Below are 15,696 nucleotides of genomic sequence, written 5' to 3'. Positions count from 1 at the left end.
AATGGTTCTCATGTGCTGTCAAAACACTTTGGCCAAGTTAGGACTTGTTAATTAATTGTTTTGCTGTCTGAATTTGTAGAGAGACTGTCCTAGAACTGCTAAACAGCCATGAGAGAGGAAGCTATTTCTCCGTGTGAACTGGATTTGAATATTTTTTTTGGAAGGAAAATGCTCTGGATTTGTCAATTTATTTCTTGTACTGCATTTTTTTTATTCCTTCATGGTGTGTGGATATTGCTGATAACCCTCATTTTTCATTACAAGATCGTGATCTATCACATTATTGATAATTGAGGCCATTTCGGAGGGCCGTGTTGGTTGGTCTGGAGTAACATATATGTTGGACTGGCTGATGACATCAGATTCTCTCCCTTAAAGAACATATGTGAATAAGATGACATTTTATGACATTCTGGTAGCTAAATGATAAGTAATACTGATATTATTATCTTTAATTCCAGATTTATTTAATTATCCGTATTTAAATTTCCTAGGTAGTGGGATTTGAACTCATCTTTGAATCATTAATCCAAATCGCTGAATTTCCAGTGAAGTAATTTAACCACAATGTTGGTTTCATTGAATAAGCAAATAAAAACCAAAACAAAAAGACACTTTTTTTGCAAGTGGCTTAAGACTCTAACTTCAGTCATGAAAAGCAAGCAGCCCCCCTTATTCGTACTTCGTCATATAGTTCAGCAAACTGGGCAATTAACAAAATAATACAAAACGTTGAGTGCAGTCAAGATTAGCACTGCTGCCTCACAGCGCCAGGGACCCAGGTTAGATTCCAGGCACGAGTGACTCTCTGTTTGTGTGGAGTTTGCACATTCTCTGCGTGGGTTTCGTCCAGGTGCTCTGGTTTCCTCCATCAACCCAAAGATGTGCAGGTTAGGCTGTATTGGCCATGCTAAATTGCCCATATTATTAGGTGCATTAGTCGGGGGTAAAATAGGGGAATGGGTCTGGATAGGTTGCTCTTCAGAGGGTCGGTGTGGACCTGTTGAGCCGAAGGGCCTGTTCCCATCCTGTAGGGAACATAGTCTAATCTACTCGTACCTTGTATTATATGAGTGTTTTTTATTTTGCAGGTACCTATCCAATTCTCCCCAATCTTCCAGCAGTTGGAGGAAATGAAGGAGTAGGACAAGTTCTGGAAGTAGGCAGTAAAGTAACTGATCTGAAGCCAGGAGACTGGGTAATACCATCTGATGCAGGGCTGGGTAAGTTTCTATACTTGCTTTACTACAAAGATATGGCAAACGAGGGATAGAGTCAAATGGTATGCCACTACAATTTGTTTCTTGAAATCTATAGATGTAAAATCACTGTTTCTCCTGTATGTGATTTGAAACTTGATGAATACATTTAATGAAATATGGTAGATGATTACTGTATCTATATTTTTCTACGCAAAGTAGTAACTTTCAAAAAACAGTCTGGCTTGTATACATGGCTCCTAGTAACTCAGTCATTTTCTGCTTGGGCGAGCAAGCAGAATCTGCAGGGGTTTGAACAAAGCAATTTTATTAAAAAATTAAAAGCAAAATACTTTGCTTTCTGGAAATATGAGGCAAACACTGAATGCTGGATAAACTCAGGTCTGGCAGCATCTGTGGAGAGAGAAATAGAACTAACATTTGACATTTAACAAAGCCATCTATATGCAGATGATTTCTTCATTCACTTCTGAAGAAGAGTCCTACAGGACTCAAAATGTTAACTGTCCTTCACTCTCCACAGATGCTGTTAGACAAGCTGAGTTTCTCCAGCATTCTGTGAATACTTCATCAGAATAATGGATTTGTTTTGAATTTTAATAAACTGAATTCAAAAGAAGTAAATTCACATGAAGGACCAACCCAACCACCCCGTGGCTCAACACTTCAACTCCCCCTCCCTCTCGACCAAGGACATGCAGGTCCTTGGACTCCTCCATCGCCAGACCATAGCAACATGACGGTTGGAGGAAGAAGCCTCCTCTTCCGCCTAGGCACCCTCCAACCACAAGGGATGAACTCGGATTTCTCCAGTTTCCTCTTCCCCTCCCCCCACCTTGTCTCAGTCAAATCCCTTGAACTCAGCACCGCCTTCCTAACCTGCAATCTTCTTCCTGACATCTACGCCCCCACCCCCACTCCGGCCTATCACCCTCCCCTTGACCTCCTTCCACCTATCGCATTTCCAACACCCCTCCCCAAGTCCCTCCTCCGTACCTTTTATCTTAGCCTGCTGGACACACTTTGCTCATTCCTGAAGAAGGGCTCATGCCCGAAACGTCGATTCTCCTGCTCCTTGGATGCTGCCTGACCTGCTGCGCTTTTCCAGCAACACATTTTCAGCTATAAAAAAGGTAGACCATATACTGCTGAGTTTTATTTCCATCCTCCATTGGAAGGGTGAGACTAATTATAGCATTTTAATTGTTTTAGCAGCTGGAAGGCCATGCAGCAGTCTGAAATTTTACAAATGAGCCACAAAGAAAATTAAATGGACTGTGCGCTTAAATCACCAGCACATTCCAACAAACAAAAAATTGATAACTTGTTTTCTACAATATTATTGTCTTCATGCACAGTATCTGGTGTAATTACTGAGTCAACATGGACCTTTTTTTTTAATCAAAAACCCAAATAATTTCACCTGATATTGCCTTTTTGCAAGACATATAAAGCACCATCATGGTGTGATGTGTATATCAGCTTTCACCATACAACGTGAAGGAAATTGAATATTCGAGAAGTTATGTTCCAATGTGTGTGAATACGCCGGAACCAGTTACAGGATTGACCATTGGTATCAGAAATGTTCCCTGTTAGTTTTACAGTTTCGCTGACTTCTTGAAGGAGCCTGCCTTTTTCAATAATTGAAATTTAAAAGGTCTCAAGGAAATTTTATTAATGATAAGCAAGTCCCTGTATACTGATAACTCTTCCTAATGGTGAACATTAATTGCAATGGAGGCCTGTATTACTGCCAACTGCGTTTTGTATGTTGCTTCTCAAAATGAGTCAGATTTCTTTAAATCTAACTGGCTTATCCAAATTCTGCTAAACAGTGTCTGAATGTTTTCTGTCTCCGATGTGTTAATCCCCCCTCTGTGCAAACATACTTCCATCAACACTTGAGAAGGCACATACTGGTTTAAAATCATGACTGAATTCATTTTAAAGCCCTTCGCAAAAACAAACCAACACCCATATGCTACTGGTTTATTGCTTTGTTGACCAATTCCATTAGAATTCTATACTTATTCTAAGCGATATAAATCATAAAGGGTCTCGGGAAATAAGGCAGGGCAGGTGACTGAGGTGTCAGTGGGGGAGCACTTTGGGGCCAGTGACCATAATTCTATTCGTTTTAAAATAGTGATGGAAAAGGATAGACCAGATCTAAAAGTTAGAACATAGAACAATACAGCACAGAACAGGCCCTTTGGCCCACGATGTTGTGCCGAACATTTGTCCTAGCTTAAGCACCCATCCATGTACCTATCCAATTGCCGCTTAAAGGTCACCAAAGATTCTGACTCCACCACTCCCACAGGCAGCGCATTCCATGCCCCCACCACTCTCTGGGTAAAGAACCCACCCCTAACATCTCCCCTATACCTTCCACCCTTCACCTTAAATTTATGTCCCCTTGTAACACTCTGTTGTACCCGGGGGAAAAAGTTTCTGACTGTCTACTCTATCTATTCCTCTGATCATCATATAAACCTCTATCAAGTCACCCCTCATTCTTCGCCGTTCCAACGAGAAAAGGCCTAGCACTCTCAACCTATCCTCGTACGACCTATTCTCCATTCCAGGCAACATCCTGGTAAATCTTCTCTGCACCCTCTCCAAAGCTTCCACAACTTTCCTAAAGTGAGGCGACCAGAACTGCACACAGTACTCCAAATGTGGCCTTACCAAAGTCCTGTACAGTTGCAACATCACTTCACGACTCTTGAATTCAATCCCTCTGCTAATGAACGCTAATACACCATAGGCCTTCTTGCAAGCTCTATCCACCTGAGTGGCAACTTTCAAAGATCTATGAACATAGACCCCCAAGATCCCTCTGTTCCTCCACCTCACTAAGAACCCTACCGTTAACCCTGTATTCCGCATTCTTATTTGTCTTTCCAAAATGGACAACCTCACACTTGGCAGGGTTGAACTCCATCTGCCACTCCTCAGCCCAGCTCTGCATCATATCTAAGTCCCTTTGCAGCCAACAACAGCCCCCCTCACTATCCACAACACCAATCTTCGTATCATCTGCAAATTTACTGACCCACCCTTCGACTCCCTCATCCAAGTCATTAATAAAAATTACGAACAGCAGAGGACCCAGAACTGATCCCTGCGGAACTCCACTTGTAACTGGGCTCCAGGCTGAATATTTACCATCTACCACTACTCTCTGACTTCGACCGGTTAGCCAGTTTTCTATCCAATTGGCCAAATTTCCCTCTGTCCCATGCCTCCTGACTTTCCGCATAAGCCTACCATGGGGAACCTTATCAAATGCCTTACTAAAATCCATGTATACTACATCCACTGCTCTACCCTCATCCACATGCTTGGTCACCTCCTCAAAGAATTCAATCAGACTTGTAAGGCAAGACCTACCCTTCACAAATCCGTGCTGGCTGTCCCTAATCAAGCAGTGTCTTTCCAGATACTCATAAATCCTATCCCTCAGTATCCTTTCCATTACTTTACCTACCACCGAAGGAAGACTAACTGGCCTGTAATTCCCGGGGTTATCCCTATTCCCCGGGAATTCTAAATTGGAGAAAGGCCAATTTTGACGGTATTAGGCAAGAACTTTCGAAAGCTGATTGGAGGCAGATGTTCGCAGGTAAAAGGACGGCTGGTAAAATGGGAAGCCTTCAGAAATGAGATAACAAGAATCCAGAGAAAGTATATTCCTGTCAGGGTGAAAGGGAAGGCTGGTAGGTATAGGGAATGCTGGATGACTAAAGAAATTGAGGGTTTGGTTAAGAAAAAGAAGGAAGCATATGTCAGATACAGACAGGATAGATCGAGTGAAACCTTAGACAAGTATAAAGAAAGTAGGAGTATACTTAAGAAGGAAATCAGGAGGGCAAAACGGTGACATGAGATAGCTTTGGCAAATAGAATTAAGGAGAATCCAAAGGGGTTTTACAAATATATTAAGGAAAAAAGGGTAACTAGGGAGAGAATAGGGCCCCTCAAAGATCAGCAAGGCGGCCTTTGTGTGGAGCCACAGAAAATAGGGGAGATACTAAATGAATATTTTGCATCAGTATTTACTGTGGAAAAGGATATGGAAGATATAAACTATAGGGAAATAGATGGTGACATCTTGCAAAATGTCTAGATTACAGAGGAGGAAGTACTGGATGTCTTGAAACGGTTAAAGGTGGATAAATCCCCAGGATCTGATCAGGTGTACCCGAGAACTCTGTGGGAAGCTAGAGAAGTGATTGCTGGGCCTCTTGCTGAGATATTTGTATCATCGATAGTCACAGATGAGACACTGGAAGACTGGAGGTTGGCAAACATGGTGCCACTGTTTAAGAAGGGTGGTAAGGACAAGCCAGAGAACTATAGACCAGTGAGCCTGACCTTGGTGGTGGGCAAATTGTTGGAGAGAATTAGATTAGATTAGATTACATTACAGTGTGGAAACAGGCCCTTCGGCCCAACAAGTCCACACCGACCCGCCGAAGCGCAACCCACCCATACCCCTACATTTACCCCTTACCTAACACTTCGGGCAATTTAGCATGGCCAATTCACCTGACCTGCACATCTTTGGACTGTGGGAGGAAACCAGAGCACCCGGAGGAAACCCACGCAGACACGGGGAGAATGTGCAAACTCCACACAGTCAGTCGCCTGAGGTGGGAATTGAACCCGGGTCTCTGGCGCTGTGAGGCAGCAGTGCTAACCACTGTGCCACCGTGCCTGAGGGACAGGATGTACATATATTTGGAAAGGCAAGGACTGATTCGGGATAGTCAACATGGCCTTGTGCATAGGAAATCATGTCTCACAAACTTGATTGAGTTTTTTGAAGAAGTAACAAAAGAGATTGATGAGGGCAGAACGGTAGATGTGATCTATATGGACTTCAGTAAGACGTTTGACAAGGTTCCCCATGGGAGACTGATTAGCAAGGTTAGATCTCATGGAATACAGGGAGAATTAGCCATTTGGATACAGAACTGGCTCAAAGGTAGAAGACAGAGGATGGTGGTGGAGGGTTGTTTTTCAGACTGGAGGCCTGTGACTAGTGGAGTGCCACAAGGATTGGTGCTGGGTCCTCTACTTTTTGTCATTTACATAAATGATTTGGATTCGAGCATAAGAGGTACAGTTACTAAGTTTGCAGATGACACCAAAATTGGAGATATAGTGGACAGTGAAGAGGGTTACCTCAGATTACAACAGGATCTAGACCAGATGGCCCAATGGGCTGAGAAGTGGCAGATGGAGTTTAATTCAGATAAATGCACGGTGTTGCATTTTGGGAAAGAAAATCTTAGCAGAACTTATACACTTAATGGTAAGGTCCTAGGGAGTGTTGCTGAACAAAGAGACCTTGGAGTGCAGGTTTATAGCTCCTTGAAAGTGGAGTCACAGTTATATAGGATAGTGAAGAAGGTGTTTGGTATGCTTTCCTTTATTGGTCAGAGTATTGAGTACAGGAGTTGGGAGGTCATGTTGCGGCTGTACAGGACATTGGTTGTGCCAGTGTTGGTATAATACGTGCAGTTCTGGTCTCCTTCCTATCGGAAAGATGTTGTGCAATTTGAAAGGGTTCAGAAAAGGTTTACAAGGATGTTGCCAGGATTGGAGGATCTGAGCTACAGGGAGAGGCTGAACAGGCTGGGGCTGTTTTCCCTGGAGCGTCGGAAGCTGAGGGGTGACCTTATAGAGGTTTACAAAATTGAGGGGCATGGATAGGATAAACAGGCAAAGTCTTTTCCCTGGGGTCGGGGAGTCCAGAACTAGAGGGTTTAAGGTGAGAGGGGAAAGATATAAAAGAGACCTAAGGGGCAACTTTTTCACGCAGAGGGTGGTACGTGTGTGGAATGAGCTGCCAGAGGATGTGGTGGAGGCTGGTACAATTGCAACATTTAAGAGGCATTTGGATGGGTATATGAATAGGAAGAGTTTGGAGGGATATGGGCCGGGTGCTGGCAGGTGGGACTAGATTGGATTGGGATATCTGGTCGGGTTGGATCGAAGGGTCTGTTTCCATGCTGTACATCTCTATGACTCTATTTATAATGCCCCTATCTCCCTGAACAAGGCATACTTTGACCCACTTTTCGCGTCACTGAATCAGTTTCCACGGCAACTATCCACTAATAGTGTTTCTTCTGTCACCAGCTCCAGTTTCCACCTTAATGCATTGAGAACCTTTTAAAGTTTGTGTTCTTGTATCTGTGAATATTGCAGTGGCATACACGTAATGTTCCTGGACTAATGCTCTGGACTAATTGTACAGCACAGAAATAGACTCTTCCATCCATACTGAACATAATCCCAAGCTAAACTAGTCCCATCTACCTGCACCTGGTCCATATTCCTCCAAACCTTTCCTATTCATGTAGTTATCTAAGTGTAGTTTAAATGTTGTAAATGTGCCCTCACACACCATTTCCTCAGGGAATTCATTTCATACACAATCCACAAGTTTTTAAACAAAAAAATGCCCCTCGAGTCTTTTTTTTAAATCTCTCTCCTCTCATTTAAAAATTTGCCCCCTACTCTTGTGTTGCAGATGCCTGTGTACTTTGTAAATAGTTACCTCATTTCTCATGATTTTTTTTAGAAAGTACTTAATGTTGAATCATCTTTTTGGACCCTTGTTTTGTAACTGTATTTGAACCCTTGCCAGCAACATAATCTCTTTATTTGTTCTTATGTTTTTGCATGTTTGCATTACAACCGCTTGAACTTGCATGTCCCCAATGCAGCTGGTGGAATTTCATTTTGTTTAACAAAATAACATGAAATGAAAAGCTCTTTTGATGGTTACCATAATAATGGAAGAAATCGCGGATAGTGCAATCCAGCAGGGCTTTCTCAGCCATAACCTTCTTACCTATGATCATTTTGAGTTCTGCCAGAGCTACTCAGCTCTTGATCTCACTAATGCCTTGGACAAAAGAGCTGACCTCCAGAAGTGAAGTAAGAGTGATAGCCCTTAACAAAAAGGCAGAATTTGACTGTGCATAATATAAAGACATCATAGCAAACCTGAACTCAGTCGGAATTGGGGAAATTGGTCCACTGATTGAAGTCATACCGAGCCCAAAGAAAGACTGTTGTGGTTGTTGGAGGTCAATCATCTCAGTCACTGGTATCACTGCAGGAATTCCTCAGGGTCATGACCTAGGCCCACCAATCTGCAGCTGCTTCGTTAGCGACTTTCTGTCTGATTAAATTCAGACGCTGGAATCTTCACTGATGATTACCAATAGTGACATTGAATGGTCACCTAATTTGTGACTCTTCACGTACTGAAGCATTCTATGCTAAAATGAAGCAAGACCTTGCAACTTCCAGGCTTGGACTAACTCGTGGCAAGTAATATTCACACCCACAGTGCCAACCTGATTCTGTGATAACCAAACAGCTGTAACAAGATATAGAAAAAAACTGATCAGATCTCTACCAGCTGTGGAGTGGCTTCTCTGTTCTCTGATTGAAAGCTCACTTTAAACCTGAAGAAAGCCTGTTTTTTTTTAAATTTGGGATGTGGATTGTCATTTATTGCCCATCCCTGATTGCCACTTGAACTGACTGGTTTGCTAGGACCGTTCCATAGGGCATTTAAGAGTCAACCACATTGCTGTAGATTTGGAGTCTCTTGTAGGCCAGACTATTAGTGGTGCAAACAGGTTTTCACAATCATCAACAGTAGTTCCATCATTAGTGTAGCTTTTAATTTCAAATTTTCATTGATTGAAATTCCACTATCTGTTATGGTGAATTTCAAACTCCTATACCCAAAGGAATTAGATCTCTGGATTACTCATCCTGTGACAATTCCACTTTGCCACCACCACCACCACCTTTTTACATTGCTCCCTCTTTCTGTGGTTGCTTTCAGTTGTGCTTTATTTTTATTGGTAAGTAAGAGACCTTTTCTAAGTTAACTATTTATTTCACCCTCATGTGCTTGTCTAGCTCCCTTTTAAAATAAATTGACTAATGGAACAATCTATCTTAGTATACTATGTATAAACAAATATTTTGTTCTAAATAGCAATGAGCAGTCTTTTTAATATACTTAACCACATAAATGCTGTTTTAAGAAATGTATATCCTGTAGTTTTATTTCAATAATTTACTAAACATTTTTACGTACTAAAGACATCGATGAATATGTAGTGAACTGTTGGATGTGTATTCATTACTTAAATTATCAATTCATTTTGAAACTTGGGCAATTGAATTTTAGACTTTCTACTTCAAAGTGTTATTTTTTACAGGAACCTGGAGAACAGAAACAGTGGACAATATGAATCGTTTTAGTAAAGTTCCAAATAACCTGCCCCTTCTGTGTGCTGCTACCTTGGGTGTCAACACATGTACTGCCTATAGAATGTTGTATGACTTTGCGACATTGAAGCCTGGTATGTATTCCTATTCAATTCAAAATAATCAATATATTTTGAGAATTGAACTTAATTTTGCAATTCCAGCATGTAGATAGTCATATAGCATAGATCCAGACCCTTTTGTCCAACTCATCCATGCTGACTGGTTATCCTAACCTGAAGTAGTCCTCTTTCTCTACGTTTGACCCATATCCCTTTAAACCTTCCCTAAACTTGCACCTATTCAAATGTCTTTCAAATGTTGTAATTGTACCCACCTCCACTGGTTCCTCTGCCAGTTCATTCCATACATGAAAAAGTTGCCCTGCAGGTCACTTTTAAATCTTTCCCCTTTCACCTTCAACCTATACTCGCTAGTTCTGGACTCCCCTACCTTTGGAAAAAGACCTTGGCTATTCACCTTATCTATTCCCCTTGTGACTCTATAAGGTCACCACTCTGCTTCCAATGCTCCATAAAAACAAGTCCCATCCTGTACAGCTTCTCTTTATAACTCAGACCCTCCAATCCCTTCAACATCCTCGTAAATTTCTTCTGTATCCTTTCCAGTTTAACAACATCCTGTCTATAGCAGGGCTACTCAGAATTGTGTGCAGTATTCTAAAAGCCGCCTCAACAATGTTGTACAGCTGCAGCATGATAACACAGCTCCAAAGCTCAATATTTTAACCAATAAAGACAAGCATGCCCATGCTGCCTTCACCACCCCGTCGATCTGCGATACCACTTTCAAGGAACTATGAACATGCACCCCTAGGTCCCCTCTTCAGCAGCACTCCCCAGGGCCCTACTATTAATTGTGTGAATTCTAGGAGAAAGTGAGGACTGCAGATGCTGGAGATCAGAGCTTAAAAATGTGTTGCTGGAAAAGCGCAGCAGGTCAGGCAGCATCAAAGGAGCAGGAACGCTGATAGGGGAGGGGAGGGAAATATATCTTGGGCGGTGGGGTGTGTTTGGAGGTGGCGGAATTGACGAAGGATGATACGATGTATCTGGAGGTTGGTGGGGTGGTAGGTGAGGACCAGTGGGGTTCTGTCTTGGTGGCATAAGCCCTTCTTCAGGAATGAGGAGGGTAGCATAAGCCCTTCTTCAGGAATGAGGAGGGTGTGCCAAGCAGGCTAAGATAAAAGGTAGGGAGGAGGGACTTGGGGGAGGGGCGTTGGGAGTACGATAGGTGGAAGGAGGTTAAGGTGAGGGTGATAGGCCGGAGAGGGGATGGGGGCAGAGAGCTCAGGAAGAAGATTGCAGGTCAAGAAGGTGGTGCTGAGTCTGAGGATTGGGACTGAGAAAAGGTGGGGGGAGGGAAAATGAGAAAGCTGGAGAAATCTGCATTCATCTCTTGTGGTTGGAGGGTTCCTAGGCAAAAGATGAGGCGCTCTTCCTCCAGACATCGTGTTGCCATGGTCTGGCGATGGAGGAGTCCAAGGACCTGCATGTCCTCTGCGGAGTGGGAGGGGGAGTTAAAGTGTTCAGCCATGGGGCAGTTGGGTTGGTTGGTGCGGGTGTCCCAGAGGTGTTCTCTGAAACGTTCTGCAAGTAGGCAGCCTGTCTCCCCAATGTAGAGGAGGCCACATGGGGTGCAGCGGATGCAGTAAATGATGTGTGTGGAGGTGCAGGTGAATTTGTGACAGATATGGAAGGATTCCTTGGGGCCTTGGAGGGAGGTGTGGGCGCAAGTTTTGCATTTCTTGCAGTTGCAGGGAAAGGTGCCAGGAGTGGAGGTTGGGTTGGTGGGGGTGTGGATCTGATGAGGGAGTCGGGGAGGGAGTGGTCTTTCCGGAACGCTGATAGGGGAGGGGAGGGAAATATATCTTTGGCGATGGGGTCTGTTTGGAGGTGGCGGAATTGATGAAGGATGATACAATGTATCTGGAGGTTGGTGGGGTGGTAGGTGAGGACCGGTGGGGTTCTGTCCTGGTGGCGATTGGAGGGGCGGGGTTCAAAAGCGGAGGTGCGGGAAGTGGAGAAGATGCGGTGGAGAGCATTGTTAACCACGTCTGAGGGGAAATTGCGGTCTTTGAAGAAGGAGGCCATCTGGATTGTTCGGTATTGGAATTGGTCCTCCTGGGAGCAGATGCGGCAAAGGCGAAGGAATTAGGAATATGGGATGGCGTTTTTACAGGGGGCAGGGTGGGAGGAGGTGTAATCTAGGTAGCTGTGGGAGTCAGTCGGTTTATAGTAAACGTCCGTGTTGAGTCGGTCGTCCAAGATAGAAATGGAGAGGTCAAGGAAGGGGAGGGAGGAGTCTGAGACGGTCCAGGTAAATTTGAGGTCGGGGTGGAAGGTGTTAGTAAAGTGGATGAACTGTTCAACCTCCTCGTGGGAGCACGAGGTAGCGCCGATACAGTCATCAATGTAGCGGAGGAAAAGATGGGCGGTGGTGCCAGTGTTGCTACAGAAGATGGACTGTTCCACATATCCAACGAAGAGGCAGGCATAGCTGGGGCCCATGCGGGTGCCCATGGCTATTCCTTTGGTTTGGAGGAAGTGGGAGGATTGGAAAGAGAAGTTGTTCAGAGTGAGGACCAGTTCAGTCAGTCGCAGGAGGGTGTCAGTGGAAGGGTACTGGTTGGTTTGATGAGAAAGAAAGAAGCGGAGGGCTTTGAGGCCTTCGTGATGGGGGATGGAGATGTACAGGGACTGGATGTCCATGGTGAAGATAAGGTGTTGGGGGTCGGGGAAGTGAAAATCATGGAGGAGGAGGGCATGGGTGATGTCCCGAACGTAGGTGGGGAGTTCTTGGACTAAGGGTGACAGGACCATGTCAAGGTATGCAGAAATGAGTTTGGTGGGGCAGGAGCAGGCCCAGACAATGGGTCAGCCGGGGCACTCAGGTTTGTGGATTTTGGGCAGGAGGTAGAAACGGGCAGTGCGGGGTTGTGGGACTATGAGGTTGGAGGCGGTGAATGGGAGACCCCCTGAGGTGATGAGGTTATGGATGGTCTGGGAGATGATGGTTTGGTGGTGGGAGGTGGGGTCATGGTTAAGGGGGCAGTAGGAGGAGGTGTCCGCGAGCTGGCGTTTAGCCTAAGCAATATAAAGATCGGTGCGCCAAACTACCACCGCGCCTCCCTTGTCTGCCGGTTTGATGGTGAGGTTGGGGTTGGAGCGGAGGGAGTGGAGGGCTGCACACTGCGAGGGTGAGGGGTTGGAGTGGGTGAGAGGGATGGACAGGTTGAGGTGGTCAATGTCGCGGCAGCAGTTGGCTATGAAGAGATCGAGGGCGGGTAAGAGGCCAGCACGGGGTGTCCAGTTGGATGGGGTGTGTTGGAGTCGGGAGAAGGGGTCGTCAGAGGTTGGACGGAAGTCCTGATTGAAGAAGTAGGCGCGGAGGCGAAGGCGGCAGAAGAAATGCTCGATGTCTCGCCTCGTGTTGAATTCGTTAATCCGGGAGCATAGGGGGAAGAAGGTGAGGCCTCTGCTGAGGACTGAATTGTGTGAATTCTGCCCTGGTTTACCTTGCCAAAATGCAACATCTCGCATTTATCTAAGTTAAACTCAGTCTGCTACTACTTGGTCCATTTGGACCATCTGATCAAGATCTTAGATAACTTTCCTCACAGTCCACTATAATATCAATTTTGGTGTCATCTGCAAGCTTACTAACTATAATTCCTGTATTCTCATCCAAATTGTTAATATAAATAACAAACAACAGTGGATCCAGAACCGATTCTTGCAGCACTCAACTGGTCACAGGCCTCAGTCCAAATAACAACACTCTGCCATCACCATCTTCTACCAGCAAGCCAATTTTGTATCTGATGGGCTATCTCTCCCCAGATCCCATGTGATTTAATCTTACTAACCAGTCTACCATGCAGTGTACTTTTAACTTCACATTGTTCTTGTGGAGAATACATCTTTGTTTCCATGGTAACTAAGCTATTTAAAGCTTTGAGGCCAGAAGTGGATACTGGTTACTAACGATGAACAAAGATGTGTTGTATTTCATATTTGTCCAAAGAGAAGTAGCAAAGGTGATCTGTGCATCTTAAGAGATCTGGTACTTCTCCACTATCTGATAATCCCTGCTACAATTTTGAAATTTGGGTAAGATAGATCTGCATTTCGTCATGATAAAATCTGAGATGAACAACCTGTGCACACTCAGTCATATGAAAATAATGACTATTTAGACAGAATTCCAGAGGAATTGTAATGCAGCTGAAATTAGCATCAATGGAGAAGATGACCATAAACCCATAAGAAATAGGAGCAAGAGTAAGCTGTTGGTCTTATCAAGCCTATTCCATCATTCAGCAGGATGATGGCTGATCCAGCACTCCTCATATCCTCTTTCATGCTCTTTCCTTATAACTCTTGATTTCCCCTACTGATAAAGACTCTTACCTATCTCAGTCTTAAATATTTAAAGGTCTGTGACCCCACTGCTCTTTGTAGTAAGCAGTACCAAAGACACTCAACTCACCAAGGAAAAAAAAATCTACTACTTGTCAGTCTTAAATTGGCAACCCTTTATTCTGAGACTGTACACTCTGGTCCTAGACTCTCCGATGAGGGGAAACATCCCCTCAGCATTTACCGTGTGAAGCCCCTAAAGAATCCTGTATGTTTTAATCACGTCACCTCTCATTCTTCTAAATTACAATGATTTGAGTCTGTTTAATCTTTCCTCATAAGATGATCCTTCTGTGATGGGGATCATCCTGGTGAACCTACTTTGAACTGTTACCAATTATTTAATTCTTTTCTCTCATAATGGGACCGAAACTACACTCAGTACTCACCAGCAGATATGATCTCACCAGCAGTTTGTGCAGATACAGTAAGATGTCACTGCTCTTATACTCCAATGCCCTTAAAGTAACAGACAACACCTATTCACCTTCCTGATTACCTGCTGCCCCTACACACTAGCATTAAGTTTCATTTTCAAGTACCCCTCAGTCCCTTTGTGTTGCAGCTTTCTGTAATTCTCTCTAATTAAATAATACCCCATTCTTTCGTTCTTCCTTCCAAAATGAGGAACATAGAACTGTACTGTACAGCACAGTACAGGCCCTCTGCTGTGCTGGCCTTTTATTCTAATCTAAGATCAAACTAACCTAGTACCCTTCATTTTACTATTATCCATGTGCTTATCCAAGAGTCGCTTAAATGTTCCACCCACCCACCACACAGTAAAGAACATACATTGGACATCTCAACTTCACATTTATCCACATTGCCAATGTTTTACCCAAAATTTAACTTCTCCTAACTCGCGCCCCCCCCCCCCCCCACTGCCCCCCTCATACTGGCCCTGTTCCATCACACTGCTCTCTTCTCTTCCCCCACCCCCACTCACTCACCACATAAATGGCATCCCCAGCTGACTTTCTTCAGTCCCTAATCTAGGTGTACTGATGCCAGTTATAGCATTCTTGAATGGAATGAGCCCTGTTAAATTGACAAATATCTTGATCTGTATGGTAGATAAACTGGCTAATACTCCTGATAACTTAACAGTTTAAGATTCTTTTAGTTCAGTTTTTATGTTTTAAAATCTAATATGCACCACTGTTCCTTTGACTTCAATGTTTTGCAAAATCAGCAGTGGTAGTTCCATACTCCACCCCCACCCACTCCCATTTGTGTTTTTTTTCTTCTAATTCTACGGATGTCTAACCAACAGAGCAAATAACTTCATGGCAAGGACAAATGTAATGAAGGTAATGGGCACTCTGCTGTCAGACATTCTTTCTCTTCCAAGGCAGTCTGTCTGTCAGCATGGATGCTTTTGGATGATGGGTTTTAAATTATACCTTTGCTTGTTTTTATTATATGGAGATTCTCAATGACAAATTACTGCTCAGGTGTTCTTTTGTTTTTTGTTTAATTACATCAGACTGACAAAAAGCAGAAGTAAGTTTTCTCAAATTTGATGTTGATCTTTGACTATCAAATTTGACGGTGACATAATTATTTCAACTGGCCGTCAATAAGAGGAAAAGTGGATTTGATTCTGGCATTAAAGACATGCTGTTATTGTAATTTTTGTGCATTAACAATAGAAATTTGAAGATGCATATCTTAAGCAGATAGGATGACTGTCTGTTTTGTTTGAAGTACATTTG

At 43.7% G+C, this 15,696-nt stretch overlaps 1 protein-coding gene across 2 annotated transcripts in view; it reads left to right on the top strand.

Annotated features, from left to right (window-relative positions):
• Nucleotides 1–15,696, top strand: part of mecr (mitochondrial trans-2-enoyl-CoA reductase) — a 72,301-nt gene that overhangs the window by 19,755 nt on the left and 36,850 nt on the right. For both annotated transcript variants that reach the window (XR_015752118.1, XM_043717333.2), the window contains exons 3-4: nucleotides 1,092–1,223; nucleotides 9,488–9,631. Coding sequence is in view for 1 of the 2 variants with exons in the window: in XM_043717333.2 (XP_043573268.1) it covers nucleotides 1,092–1,223; nucleotides 9,488–9,631 (276 nt within the window). In the remaining variant the exon portion in view is untranslated. The remainder of the gene's footprint in view (nucleotides 1–1,091; nucleotides 1,224–9,487; nucleotides 9,632–15,696) is intronic.

Source organism: Chiloscyllium plagiosum, unplaced genomic scaffold (assembly GCF_037043375.1).
Source record: "Chiloscyllium plagiosum isolate Xiang-an unplaced genomic scaffold, Cpla_swu_hap1 HiC_scaffold_30, whole genome shotgun sequence".
In the NCBI taxonomy this organism is placed as follows: domain Eukaryota; kingdom Metazoa; phylum Chordata; class Chondrichthyes; order Orectolobiformes; family Hemiscylliidae; genus Chiloscyllium; species Chiloscyllium plagiosum.
The sequence above is the reverse complement of the archived record's forward strand: the minus strand, read 5'-3'. Positions and strand labels throughout refer to the sequence as shown.